The 12854-nt window shown below is 39.6% G+C and overlaps 1 protein-coding gene across 1 annotated transcript in view; it reads left to right on the forward strand.

Annotated features, from left to right (window-relative positions):
- Positions 1-12854, forward strand: part of RELN (reelin) — a 434942-nt gene that overhangs the window by 410957 nt on the left and 11131 nt on the right. Inside the window, exons 57-63 of the mRNA XM_067564502.1 lie at positions 389-564; positions 4148-4221; positions 4882-5043; positions 6360-6517; positions 7578-7797; positions 8516-8713; positions 9152-9250. Coding sequence (XP_067420603.1) covers positions 389-564; positions 4148-4221; positions 4882-5043; positions 6360-6517; positions 7578-7797; positions 8516-8713; positions 9152-9250 — 1087 coding nt within the window. The remainder of the gene's footprint in view (positions 1-388; positions 565-4147; positions 4222-4881; positions 5044-6359; positions 6518-7577; positions 7798-8515; positions 8714-9151; positions 9251-12854) is intronic.

Genomic DNA, 12854 nt, shown 5'->3' on the forward strand with positions numbered 1-12854 from the left:
CTTTCACATGCACCTTTTAATTTATTTTCAACTGTACAACGTTTTCTTTTTATAAACAATTACAATGTTGATAATTTATTGCTTACATTAGTTTTAAGGATTTTTTTATTTCACTATGATTTTTTTTTAAATCCAAAACCAGTTATATTCAGTTTATTTCATCTAACTGCCTGGATTTGGAAATTCCCACTACGCCATATGTTTTTAAAATACTAGTATTTAAACCAATTTAAACTATCTGACTAGGGCTGACACTTTAACTAAGCTTCTTGATCACTTATTTAGCATATATCATTAAAATGTTGTATATAATGACTCTGTGGATTCAATGCTAAGTCTGCATGTTTGCTGAGACAGTCCAGTAATTGTATCTCACTCATGTTAATAGAAGGCACTTCCCATGAAGAAAACTGGAGTTTTTACCCTAATGCAGTCAGGACTGCTGGGTTCTGTGGCAACCCCTCATTTCACCTCTACTGGCCAAATAAGAAAAAGGACAACACACACAATATCCTGTCCTCCCGGGAGCTCATTATACAACCAGGATACATGATGCAATTTAAAGTAAGGAAAAGCTTCTTTTTATCTGAAGTAAAGCATACAATAAAAATTCACCTTATTTGTCTCTGGAATTTATTACCTGCTATTACAGGTAACATATAAAATTCAGTAGTCTGTTAAATATTTAATAATGGCTTGTTTGTTGTAATGTAAGGAAAGAACAGTAATAGAAACTATAACATGGAGTCAGAATGATTGCATAAATGTATACAGTGTTGTAGCCATGTTGGTTCCAGATATTAAAGAGACAAGATGAGTCAGGTGTCATTTTTGTTGGACCAACTTCTATTGTTAAGAAAGACACACTTTAGAGTTTAAGCACACCTGAAGAGCTCTGTGTAAGCTCAAAAGCTTGTCTCACTCACCAACAGAAGTTGGTCCGATGTTACTTCACCCACCTTGTCTCTGCATGCATGTTATTTCAAGCCAGGATGGAATGAATGTCCCTATGCTTTAGTAGATGCTAGAGCTACTGACTGTTTGATTGCTTTCTACTGAACTGAGTGGCAACCAGGTCTTATGCAGAACAACTATTATGAAAGCAGCTGTGGATGGTGAGGACAGGGAGACAAAGACTGACTAAGACTGACATTTAAGTCAAGATTAGTAAATCCAGTTAGATGGAGATCTAGGATATATGCATGCCATGACCTGTCAAAATGAGCACTTAGAAGAAAGAAACAATTTCTACCAAGGAACAGGCAGAAAAGGAGAGACAAAGTCAGAGCTGGGCAGAAAAATAACTAATGTGATATATTGAAAATGGGAAGGTGATAATTTTTTTGTTACGTGATCACCTATTGTGGAAAAATGTCCCAGATAATCAGGAAATTACCTCTTGATGTTACTCTTGATTTTAAGATGGACTTTTGAATGAGGCCAACACATTTTAGAATCAATGCAATGTAGCTATTAAATTAGTCTCTCTATTATTTATTGGCATTGCATTAGTGCTTAAAAATCTGCTAGGCAGTTTCCAAACAAAAGGAAGACACTGACCCAATGAACACACAGGCTTAAAAAACAAAAACAGGGTATAACATCCGAGCAAAGTGATAGGCACATGTATCTTCCCAGTTTTATTTGCTTATTTTTAAGTTAAATATCTTCCATTTCTTTTCTGCCACAAATTAACACTTTCATCTTCCCTCACAGCTGTGGCCAATTTTAGATTCAATGTCTGTAATCCATTCCCTTGCAGCATTTGGCCCTCCCCCCATCTTTGAAGTTACCCCTGGGATGAATTTCACCTATTGTTACTATTGTATACAAGGGATGTAGAAAGCCTTGGATATCACCTTCACAGGTGGTCATCTTATTTAACCAGCCATCTTTTACTTAGATTTTAATGGGCGTTATCTCTGTTGATCCAGAAGAGATGGAAAGTTCAGTTGATCCAGAGGAGATGGAGATACTAAGTTCTTTCTGTGTTGGGGTGCAGCTCTCATTGCCAGTCTGACATCTCATGCTGGGGATTAGCTCAAGGTCAACACCCACATCCACATCTGCACACTGGCACTCTATCTCTGCTCCCACCTACAGCTCCTCTCTCAGCTCCTAGAACTGCTGCATCCTCTTTTTGACTCATCCCTCCATCTAGGTTGTCGTCTGTGTTTCCTCCTTCTGAGGGAGTTTAGCTCCTAGTCCAAACATTTCTCCAGTGGTGAGTATGGGGAACCCAGGCCCGCCCACTACTCTGGGTCCTGGTCTAGGGACCTGGTAGCTAGCAGCCTCCTGCTGTACCTCGAATTCCTTTCACCACTGTTATGTCTCCCTGGGCCACTTCCCCCTGGCCCCAGCACCTTCTTTGCCCTTCCTCAGGGTCTGTAACTACTCAGTCTCAGCAACCAGCTAAGAGAGCTTCTCGCTCCCCTGGGATATGTCTACACTGCTGGGGCTGCGTCGGGCTCTATAGATCGATGCAGCGGGATCAATTGAGCAGGCAGTGACGACCCGTTCAATCAATCCCGGAAGTGGTCTCCGGCTGACGCAGTAAATCCACCCTGCCCAAAAAGAGTAACGCTGAGTCAACTGGAGGGTGTTTCCTGTCGACGCAGCATGGTGGAAACACCATGGTAAGGGAATGTTAGTAAATCGATGGGAGATACACAAGTTTCAGTAGCTCCCGTCAATGCCACCGGAAGTGTAGACTAGGCTCTAGTCTCTACCAGCAGTTGCTCTGTCCAAGGTGCTGCAGGTCTCTCAGCCTGCTAGAGATACAATCTTCACTCGTTGAGCTCCAGGCAGTGATTGACCCTGTGTTGCCCTGCAGTTCTTTTTATAAGGGCCTACTGGGGCCTGATTGGCCACTCCTCACTGCCCCTCTCCTATTGGCTGCTTTCTGCGCAGCCTTCCTTGGGCTCCATTAACCCCTTGCATGCCAGTGTGGGGATGATGTCCCATACATCTTCCCTTGACTAAATTTTGCTCCTGACTTTCCTATATTTTCTCTGCCTTCCTTACTGCTACAGATTTTATTTATAAACTAAGGATTCAGTTCTTCTGTATAGCTGCAGCCGGGGCACAGGTTTTGAAGCTGCTCAAATTCAGCTGTTTCTATGTGTTAGCCATTCAGTAATATGTCAAATGTACTGAAGTATCTGAACTTGAACATTAACATAATGTTAAGATAAGTCCTCTGTTTATCCCTCAGACATACATATTTCTGTTTACAAAGCCTTTTAAAATGAATTAACCTGATGAACCTGAGCACACCCCAAATTATACAAGCCAAGATTTTCATAAACAGTTACCTAAAGCTGGGTTCTTAAATCGATATTTAGGCACGTAAATAACTGGCCTGACTTTAAGAGTGCTGTGCACCCAACAGTTTACATTGACTTTCATAGGAGATTCTGGGTGCCCAGCACTTTGAAAATCTAGCTACTAATTTAGGTGATTTGGGAGCCTTATGTTAGGCCTGTTTTTTAAAATCTTTGCCCCTTGTTCCAAATGTATTCTAAGCTCAAGTATCTAGAATGGCTCTTCCCTTTCTATTATTGTACACTAGAATAAAAAAGATGGACATTAATCTCAGGTTACATAGTATAAAAATGCCCAGAAGTCATCAATTATTAATATTTCCAGTCTTATGCAAAGATCCACACAAGCAGCAATGTCTGAAGTGGTGCACACTTTGGTTTTTAGTTTGCTTTTGTTGTGGTGGGGGATTTTCTAGATCTAAGTTTACAGTCTTCTAATTCTATATCTAACAGAATGACTAATTTGGAAGCCCAGTTTGGAAAATTACAACCTGAATGTCAAACTGGCTATTTTTATATGTTATTACTGCAAGCTTATGTGTGCAATTCTGAAAATTCAGACCAAAATATCAAGACACACTTACAATAGATATTTGGTCAGCGTTGAATGTGGCTGTGTTGTTTTCCCATGAAAAATGAGTGTATTAAAAATTTTTCTAAAGACAAAAGGAAGTTTACTAGCTGTTTGCTCTTTTTCAGTTCAGTCATTCTAATTCTATAGCTTTAGAAAGAAAAGACAAGCAACAGTTTATTATGTATTACATTAAATGTCCTTTTGATCTCCCTGATCTAGCAACACCTGACACATTTTATTTGTGTTTCAGATTGTGGTTGGCTGTGAGGCAACTTCTTGTGGTGACCTCCACTCCGTAATGCTGGAATACACTAAGGATACCAGGTATGCTCTCTCAATAATTTACCCCAGGACATTGCCAGACCTATGACAATGTGCCTGGAGTTACATCTAATGAGCATATTGCTGGTAAACACACACACACAAATGTCTTCAAAGTACCTCTGTGCCCTTTGATAAAGGACTATACATTTTGAGCTAAAGCGATGCTGTACTAGAAGCTGTTTGATGTTAATTTGTGATTTAACTGGTGACCAGTTAATTATGTTGTTGTCTCCTGTAGTGTAGTATAATAGGATGTGTGAATTACTTCATAAAAGTGAGGATGTATTTTGTGCTGCCTTTGGGTGGAAACAACACCATGGAGCTAAGACAGTATAAAAGGGCTCTTCTCTGACCTCTAAGGGAAGGACTAGGGAATAGAATTCTCAAGTGTAATATCAGCTCACAGGGCTCCTCTCTGGTCTCTGCTTCCCACATCCCCTTACCTGCACAGGTGTGTCACAGCATTTCCCCCTGTGGAGGGGTTATCATGGCTACGTAAGGGTTGCTGGATTTCACACTCTATATGTGACTACAGTGTATGAAAATTATTGCTGAAAAACTTTTTTTTTTAATATTGCCATGACCTTCAGCAGGTTGCTAACTTCCCTTTTGTTATTATTTTCAGTTGTTCTAACAACATGTTTTCTTTGCTTCCCACAGGACAGATTCATGGCAACTTGTCCAGACACAGTGTCTTCCTTCCTCATCTAATAGCATTGGCTGCTCCCCATTTCAATTCCATGAAGCTACCATCTATAACTCAGTCAACAGCTCCGCATGGAAAAGAATAACTATCCAGCTGCCTGATCATATCTCCTCCAGGTAGGTTACCAAAAGGTCAGCTCACTTTGGGGATATCAAACTTCATCTGTCTAGCTGGCACTGTTAGTTTGGAACAACTGGTGAATTTTCAGTCTCTCTCCTTTGTCTGGATTTGGAAATGATACGTAATGAACACTTTTGGAATTGCTTTTCTTTAATAAAAACTGCTACTGCCAAGGATTAAATAGCCATGACATGCAGACTAAAGATTGCCATTGTGACAAATCATAAGGCCTCATCCTGCAAATACTTATTACCGTGAGTAGTCCCATTGAAGCCAGTTAGGGTAGTCATGTTAGCAAGCACTATGATTGGTAACAAGTGCTTTCAGGATTGGGATTTATAATGTAGACCAATGTAAATCTTTAGACTCAGGACAGTATTTTCAAAAATAGAAACCTGAAATTAGGTTTTCAAATCCATGTCCTGGAAAATGATTTTTGAAAGTGCTGAGCACTCAACAGCTCCAGTTTATCTCCCTAGGAACTGTTGGGTTCACAAAGCTTTTGAAAATCACAAAAGTGTCTAAATGTGCATTTAGGAGCGTAATTTTAGACTTCTATTTTTGAAAAACTTAGTCAGAGGCTATGTCTACGGCACAAGCTAGGAGTGTGACTCCCCTGTTCATGTACACATGTTTGCACCAGCACTCATTGAGCTAGCACAAATATAAATAGCAGTAGAAAGGGTAGCAGCAGCCAAGGCACAGTTGAGTACAAACCTCATTGAAACCAGTAGATATGTACTCGGCACAGCTAAGCCATACCTTCACTGTCAGTACCTGTGCTACTGCAGCTACATTGCTATAAATACTCACACTCCTCGATGTGAGCTAGCACAAGTATGTGTACACAAGCAGGGGAATCACAGCCCTATTTCGTAGTGTAGATGTAGCCAGAGTCTGCTATCTATTTAACCTTACAGCTGTTTAACTGAAGGCAGTGGCACTACTCACAGAAGTGTGCCCTACAATGGGTAGTAAATGTTTGCAGGATGAGGCCCATCAATATAAAATTCCATTTCAGTGGAATAATGTGTGCTGGTATTCTTTAGTGTGGTGTGGCCCTCTAGTGGAAGCTGGAAACTGGGACCCTGGGCTTCTGGGTACTATTCTGAGCGCTTTCGCTGACTCGGTGTGTGACATTGAGCAAGTCACTTCAACCTCCTCTGTACCTCACCCCAAAATGCAAATCTAGTGTTCTTACCACACATATTTTTTTGTTTAAATTTGTGTCCATGTGGTTGAATTTTCTATGCAGAAATATTTAAGTGCTGTGTGTAACATAATAGGATATTGTGTTGTTTGGTATTTGTAGTGCAACTCAGTTCAGATGGATTCAAAAAGGAGAGGAAACAGAGAAGCAAAGCTGGGCAATAGATCATGTGTACATTGGAGAAGCCTGCCCTAAACTCTGCAGTGGTCATGGATATTGCACTACTGGAGCCATTTGCATTTGTGATGAAAGATACCAAGGTTTTATTTCTTAAATTCCTGTGTGTGTGTGTGTGTGTGTGTGTGTGTGTGTGTGTGTGTGTGTGTGTGTGTGTGTGTGTGTGTGTGTGTGTGTGTGTGTGTGTGTGTGTGTGTGTGTGTGTGTGTGTGTGTGTGTGGAGACACAGCCAAATATACTAACTCAGCAATAGAATGCCTGAGTAACCAGTGACAAAATATAAATTCATAAATAGAAAGACTTTTCACCTTCAAATAACAGTTATCTCTGCCCTTTGTTATCTCCAGATTGAGTTACTGTAACTTGTTCTACATGGAGCTATACTTAAAGGCCACTAAGACCTCACCAAGTGTAGAATGTGGCTGGCTGCTTACTCCACTACTCAACACACAGACCATATTACGCCTGTGTTCATTTCACAGAGTGCACAGGCTTCCAGTTTGTTTCCAGGAGGAATTCAAGTGTTTTATTTTGACCGATAAGGACTCAGTCCTGCAAATATAGCATTTGGGTCCTGATCCATCAGATCAATCAAGCGTGTGCTTATAAGTACATGAGTTGTCCACTGAACTGCTTAAATGCTGTGTTGGAGCAGGGCCAGATTGCTCAGCATCTTGCAGGATTGAGCCCCAGAACTTTGGCTCCTGGTGATCTTAGAGAAAGTGCCATTAAAGCAATTGTTTCAGGCTTCTTGCAGACTTAGGCAGACATCACTGCATTGGTTTACTAAGTTCACATGTTGAAGGTTTTCTTTGCAAACAGGAAGGCTAGACACTTAGATCCTGATTTTTCTCTCCCTGTTACTGTGTAAACCCTTTTGGAGTCAATGAAGTTACACTGTTGTAAATGAGAAGAGAATCAAGCCCTTAATTTTTTAAAATCAAAGCTTAGATTCTCATGAAGAGTCATACAACAGTTTAAACATAATCTGCCATTAGGAAGCAATGTATGCAACTATGCAGTCACATATACACAGGGCCCTGCCTGTGGCAGTAACAAGTTGAATCAGCAATTGAATTCAGTCATTTTTTTCTCAATGTTTTAATCCTTGTCTGCATTATAACTTTGTCTTGTCATGTTTAGGTGATGACTGCTCTGTTTTCAGCCATGATCTTCCCAGTTATATTAAAGATAACTTTGAATCTGAAAGAGTCACTGAAATAAACTGGGAAACTATTCAGGGTGGAGTTATAGGGAATGGATGTGGACAGCTGGCACCATATGCCCATGGAGATTCACTGTACTTTAACGGATGTCAAATAAGGCAAGCTGTTACTAAACCTCTGGATCTCACCCGAGCAAGGTAATAACACTTTACTATTAATGTGAAATACTATCTAACAGCTCATGACAGACCTAACTATTTATAAAAATGAAATGGCCTGTGGGGTCCTAATGATGAGGATGAACAGGGACGGCTCTATCAGGCTGCAGACACCTCTGGGCAGCAAAAAATTAGGGGCAGCAAAATAAAATGTTTAGCAACTGTCAACTGGAGTTTGTGAGTGTATGGGAAGTGACTGTTGGCTGAAAGGTCAGATGTTTATAGTGCATCTAAGCGAGCACTAGGACTAGGACCTTTCCACAAATTTGCCAAAATATTATCCCTAAAGTTAGGCTCTTAACTTCTTATTTAGGTACCTAAAGAAGGATTTGTAATACACTTATTTTTGTTCAGCTTTTATATTTTCTCCTTTTTAATTTTTATACATATTCCTATTTGCCTTTTTGGCATTATTGATACACCTCAGTTTTGAGCAGTTACATTGTAATCATGGATTGATTGCCTCCAATTACACAGAAAGATGTTAAAATTATAATTGAACATAAAAGTGTTAACCAAGTGTATTGTTACTGAGAAAGGGGGTTGTATTTTATGTATATTAAAGCAGTCTGTTTGCTAATAGTAATTATTCTTGAAGTTCTGTATTTTTAAAAAGGATAATTACAAGTTGGCAATGTTTTCACTCCTACTTTAACACTTTATATGCATTAAAAGTAATTTTCCTTGTGTTTTGCAGCAAAATAATGTTTGTTTTGCAAATTGGAAGCATTTCACAAACAGAGAGTTGCAATACCAACCTGAGTGACCCTAATACTGTAGACAAGGCAGTTCTACTACAGTACAGTGTAAATAATGGAATTACATGGCAAGTAATAGCACAGCACCAGCCAAAGGACTTTATACAAGCCCAAAGAGTGTCTTACAATGTTCCGCTGTAAGTATCCAAACACACTATATTACTGCTAAATGCATGCTATGAATTTCCTGCAGAAAGGAATAGAATAGGTTCAGGAAAATAGAGGAGACAAGGGGATATGGGGAAAAAGGATGATAATTATAGCTGTAATTCAAAATTGCCTGCAGTCCTTTGGTATAATTAAAATAGGTAAAAAATCTTCTCTCTAAATTTAAATTATAAAAGAATAAACCACCAAGACCTTGTTTTTGTTTTCTGAATCAATTTGGTTTAAGTGAAAAGTATTTATATTGTTTCCCCTTAAGTTTTTCATTAATATCATATGTTGATGTGTAGAAGTGCATGTATAATATTTTGCTTTTGCTTTTAGTTCTTATTTTTGGGGTTAGATAGGTAGTCTGGAAAGGGTCCTTCTTAGTATGGAAGTCTAGCTGGTACTTCTGTTTGTAACCATAGGGAGGCACGAATGAAAGGAGTCTTACTGCGCTGGTGGCAACCCCGTCACAATGGAACAGGTCATGATCAGTGGGCTTTGGACCATGTAGAAGTCGTCCTGTGAGTATCAGATTCACTTCATATCATCTCCATCCCAAAAAGCATTTAAATTCCTTCAGCATAGCATGAATGTTAAACTCAGTAAGAACTGTTCTCTGAAATCATTTTTGCTTATGTTCGCCACTGACTGCAAAGGTCAGCATTTAAGACAACCCTGAAATAAAGTAACAGACCAGGGGAGCATACTGTGCATCATGGAGAAATGCAGGAGGGAATGTGTGGGCTTTTAACATCTTTAAATATTGGGGTACTCATATAAATCATCAGTGTCTTTGAAATATTTTATGATGTGACATCTGAAAGGATGTGTGTGTTCAGCAACTATGTTGATTTACATGCTTTCAAAGATTCAGAATAATCTATTGTGTTGCTCTTTGTACACAGTAATGTTGTTGAATCAGGCTCTGAAAAATTGCATTAGCAACTAATGTCATATTCATTTCCTTTTTTTAGTAAGAAGGATACTGTTCAGAAACAGGGTTCACTATATCAGGTTCCTATGATCCGAGCTCTATATTCATCCCCCGTCAAGATTTTACCAAGTAAAGTGTCTTCACCATATTAATTTCCCCATTAATAAAATGGGTCTCGCTCTCAATTAACCCATTTTTACCGTATTACATCACAAAGAGATGATCTGCTTTTTCTTTAAGAATTTAGTTCCAGTAGAGCTGAAATGCTAATGCCTTGACTGGCTGGAACTCATCGCTGATAGTGTTTGGCAGAGAGAGGCGTATCTTCCCAATCGATAGGTTCAAATGTTCATTTTTATTGAAAAACTAAAAAAAAAAAAAAAACAACGTAGAAATTAGATGTGGATAACACCCAGATTTAGTAATTATAAGAATGAGGTTTCTGTCTTTAAATTCGAACTAATAGAGGCACTGCAAGTATTGTTTTGTAACAGTAACAAATTGGATTACTTGAGCTCTAGTTAGCCCTGTTCAACTTACCACTGAGAAGTACCAGCTTGCATGGCATTCATCTCAACCCCAAACCAAAGACCAAACTGGTCCCAACACTAAGTAGCTGTATGCGCTCTGCTGCTTTTACACACCCTGCTGGGCTCAGCCTTCATAACATTAACCTTAAATTTGAAGGAACAGAGAGATGGACATGATTCTTGGTTAATTTACAGCTTTATGATATGCATCTCTCAATAACTATAGATGTAAGCACCCAAGAGAAGACTAATTATTTAGGGCAGTATTTGAACTGGAAAAGGGTACAGATGCTTATGCAACATTCCCACTTCTCTCTGCTTTAAAGTATTTTTTTTTAAGTTGAAAAAAAGTAGAAAATCAGTTGAAAAAAATTAGCGCAATTTGAACGTTGATTATACTGAACATTGATTAGGAAAAATGAAATTTGGAAAAGGAAAATTTAGGCTGAATACTAGGAGAACCTCTATGACAGTGCAATTATCATGCTGCAAGAGAGCCACCCAAGGGAAATAGTGGAAGCCCCATCATTTGAGGTACTTTAAAACTAGACTGGAAAAAGCAATAGAAAATATACTATAGAAATAGAATATCTGCTTTGTCCAGAAGAGGAACTAGAAATGCAGACCATGCCTCCTCCCTCTTCATCCTCCATTGCTCCTGTTGAGGACTTATTGAGGGCTCTCTCCGAGTTTTGGGCAAAACCGGAATAGAGAGAACAACCTTTGTTCCCTGTTTTGGTTATTAGCGGCATGTTACTAAAAGGCGAGATGTAGAATCAAAAACCCTGCTAATCACAATACTGTAAGATACACTGCTCTCAGGAATTGAACTATGCACAATAGCATATATGGCAGGTACTAATTAGTGGTTAATTATCTCTGACCCCTTTGTATCTCCCTGTAACTGCACTGGTTGGAACCTGTAGTTAATCTGAATATTCTCCATATTAGATAATAAACATTTCTTTTAAATAGCATTCAGCTATAGCACAAACTCAGAACACTCAAAACCCCAACTCTTGCTCAGGCATTGCCAAGGGGAGGCAAGATACAGGAGCAAGATACAGGAGTAGGTGGAGGGAGACCTGGGTTCTCTTCATAGCTCTGCTGGTACCTCATTGTGTAATCTTGGGCTGGTCACTTTCCCTCTGCATCTCAGTTCCCCATTTCTAAAATTAGGATAATGATACATAACCACTTTTGTAAAGTGCTTCAAGAAGTATAGATGAAAAGCTTTATATAAGTATAAGCATTAATTATTACCATTATTACTATTACCACTGGATGGCCTTACATGCATTTGTGTTGCAACATTAAGCATCACAATTTATATTATGGATACAGTTTATCTTTGTCTTAATTCTCCTTGATATTCTAGACATAAATATTTTGGAATATCTGAGTTTCCTTGGGATTTTCAATAACAGAGAAAAAGAGAGAGGATAAGGAAGAAAATGGGTCCTGGAAGTATAGGAGAGTTGACATAATGAATCAAATTAAAAGCCCTAGAACATGATGGTATAAGTTCTTTGTCAGTGTAAGCATTAACTGTAGCATATGCCAAGGAGGTGGAGGGGCAGCGCTGTACCAACCAACAAATGGGATTTTGTGCTGTATTTTATTTTATTCCTGAAAAGGGTTAAATAAAATATTTTAATTAAAAGTAATGGAGGAGCTGCTTTACCCTAAACCTTCTTCCACCTCTCTGTTGGCTGCTTGTCCTGCTACAGTCCTGCCTTTCCATCTTCTCAATTTGTCATTTATACCACCATCTTGTCATCTCTCAAATTGGCCTTACAAACTAAATTCTGCACTCAAATACACTCCATGCGGGGGCCGCCATTGGAGCTTAGCTGCCAGGAAACAACAAGGAGTGGCAGAGTTGGATCCTGGATTGATCCACGGATTATGGACACAGAATCCCTGCTTACTCTGCAAAGGAGCAAAATCTCTATCTCCACAATGGATTCACCCAGTCCTCTTGCACTAGTGTTTCCTGAAGAGTCACCAAATAACTAATGATTCATATGTAGGGTGACTATGTGTCTCAGAAAACCAGGAATGTCCCTGTTTTCAGGGCCTGTCTGATGATCCCATTTTTGTAACCCCTGCAGATTGGCCACCTGAGGGAGACACCAGTTAGCTGAGCTGATGACAGTGTTCACAGGCCAGTTGAGTGCACCTCACCAGGCCTCTCATATGCTGACATCTTGTACTGCCCCCAAGGAGGCCTCCCAAGGAGTCCCTCTTGCCCAGGTCCTCAAACTACCTCTCCTCAATACACAGAGCTAGAGCCACAGTGTGGTGAAGGAGAGGGAGAGGCATTGCATGGCTGGGATACAGAGCAAGGAGTGGGCACACTCTTCTCTCTCCCTGTCCTGTGTATACCAACCTACCCCCCACCAAAATCATCCCCTCCATCCTTCTTTGCTCCACCCGCTGTGACAGATGTCCTGGTTTTTCATTTGAAAAATCTAGTTATCCATGTTGTCAATGTGTATTGAGGGGTTCTTGTGTATATCTCAAACATCCCAGGTGGAGATGGTATAAACACCATACACACAATCTGATTGTAAACCTTACTATTCCAGCCATATTATTAAACCATAGTACGATCATACTTTGTATTCCTTTTCTTCCAGCAGGGTGTTGAGGGCTGCA

The sequence above is a fragment of the Emydura macquarii genome, unplaced genomic scaffold (assembly GCF_026122565.2).
Source record: "Emydura macquarii macquarii isolate MOO-44397 ecotype Brisbane River unplaced genomic scaffold, CSIRO-AGI_Emac_v2 contig_2636, whole genome shotgun sequence".
NCBI lineage: Eukaryota > Metazoa > Chordata > Testudines > Chelidae > Emydura > Emydura macquarii.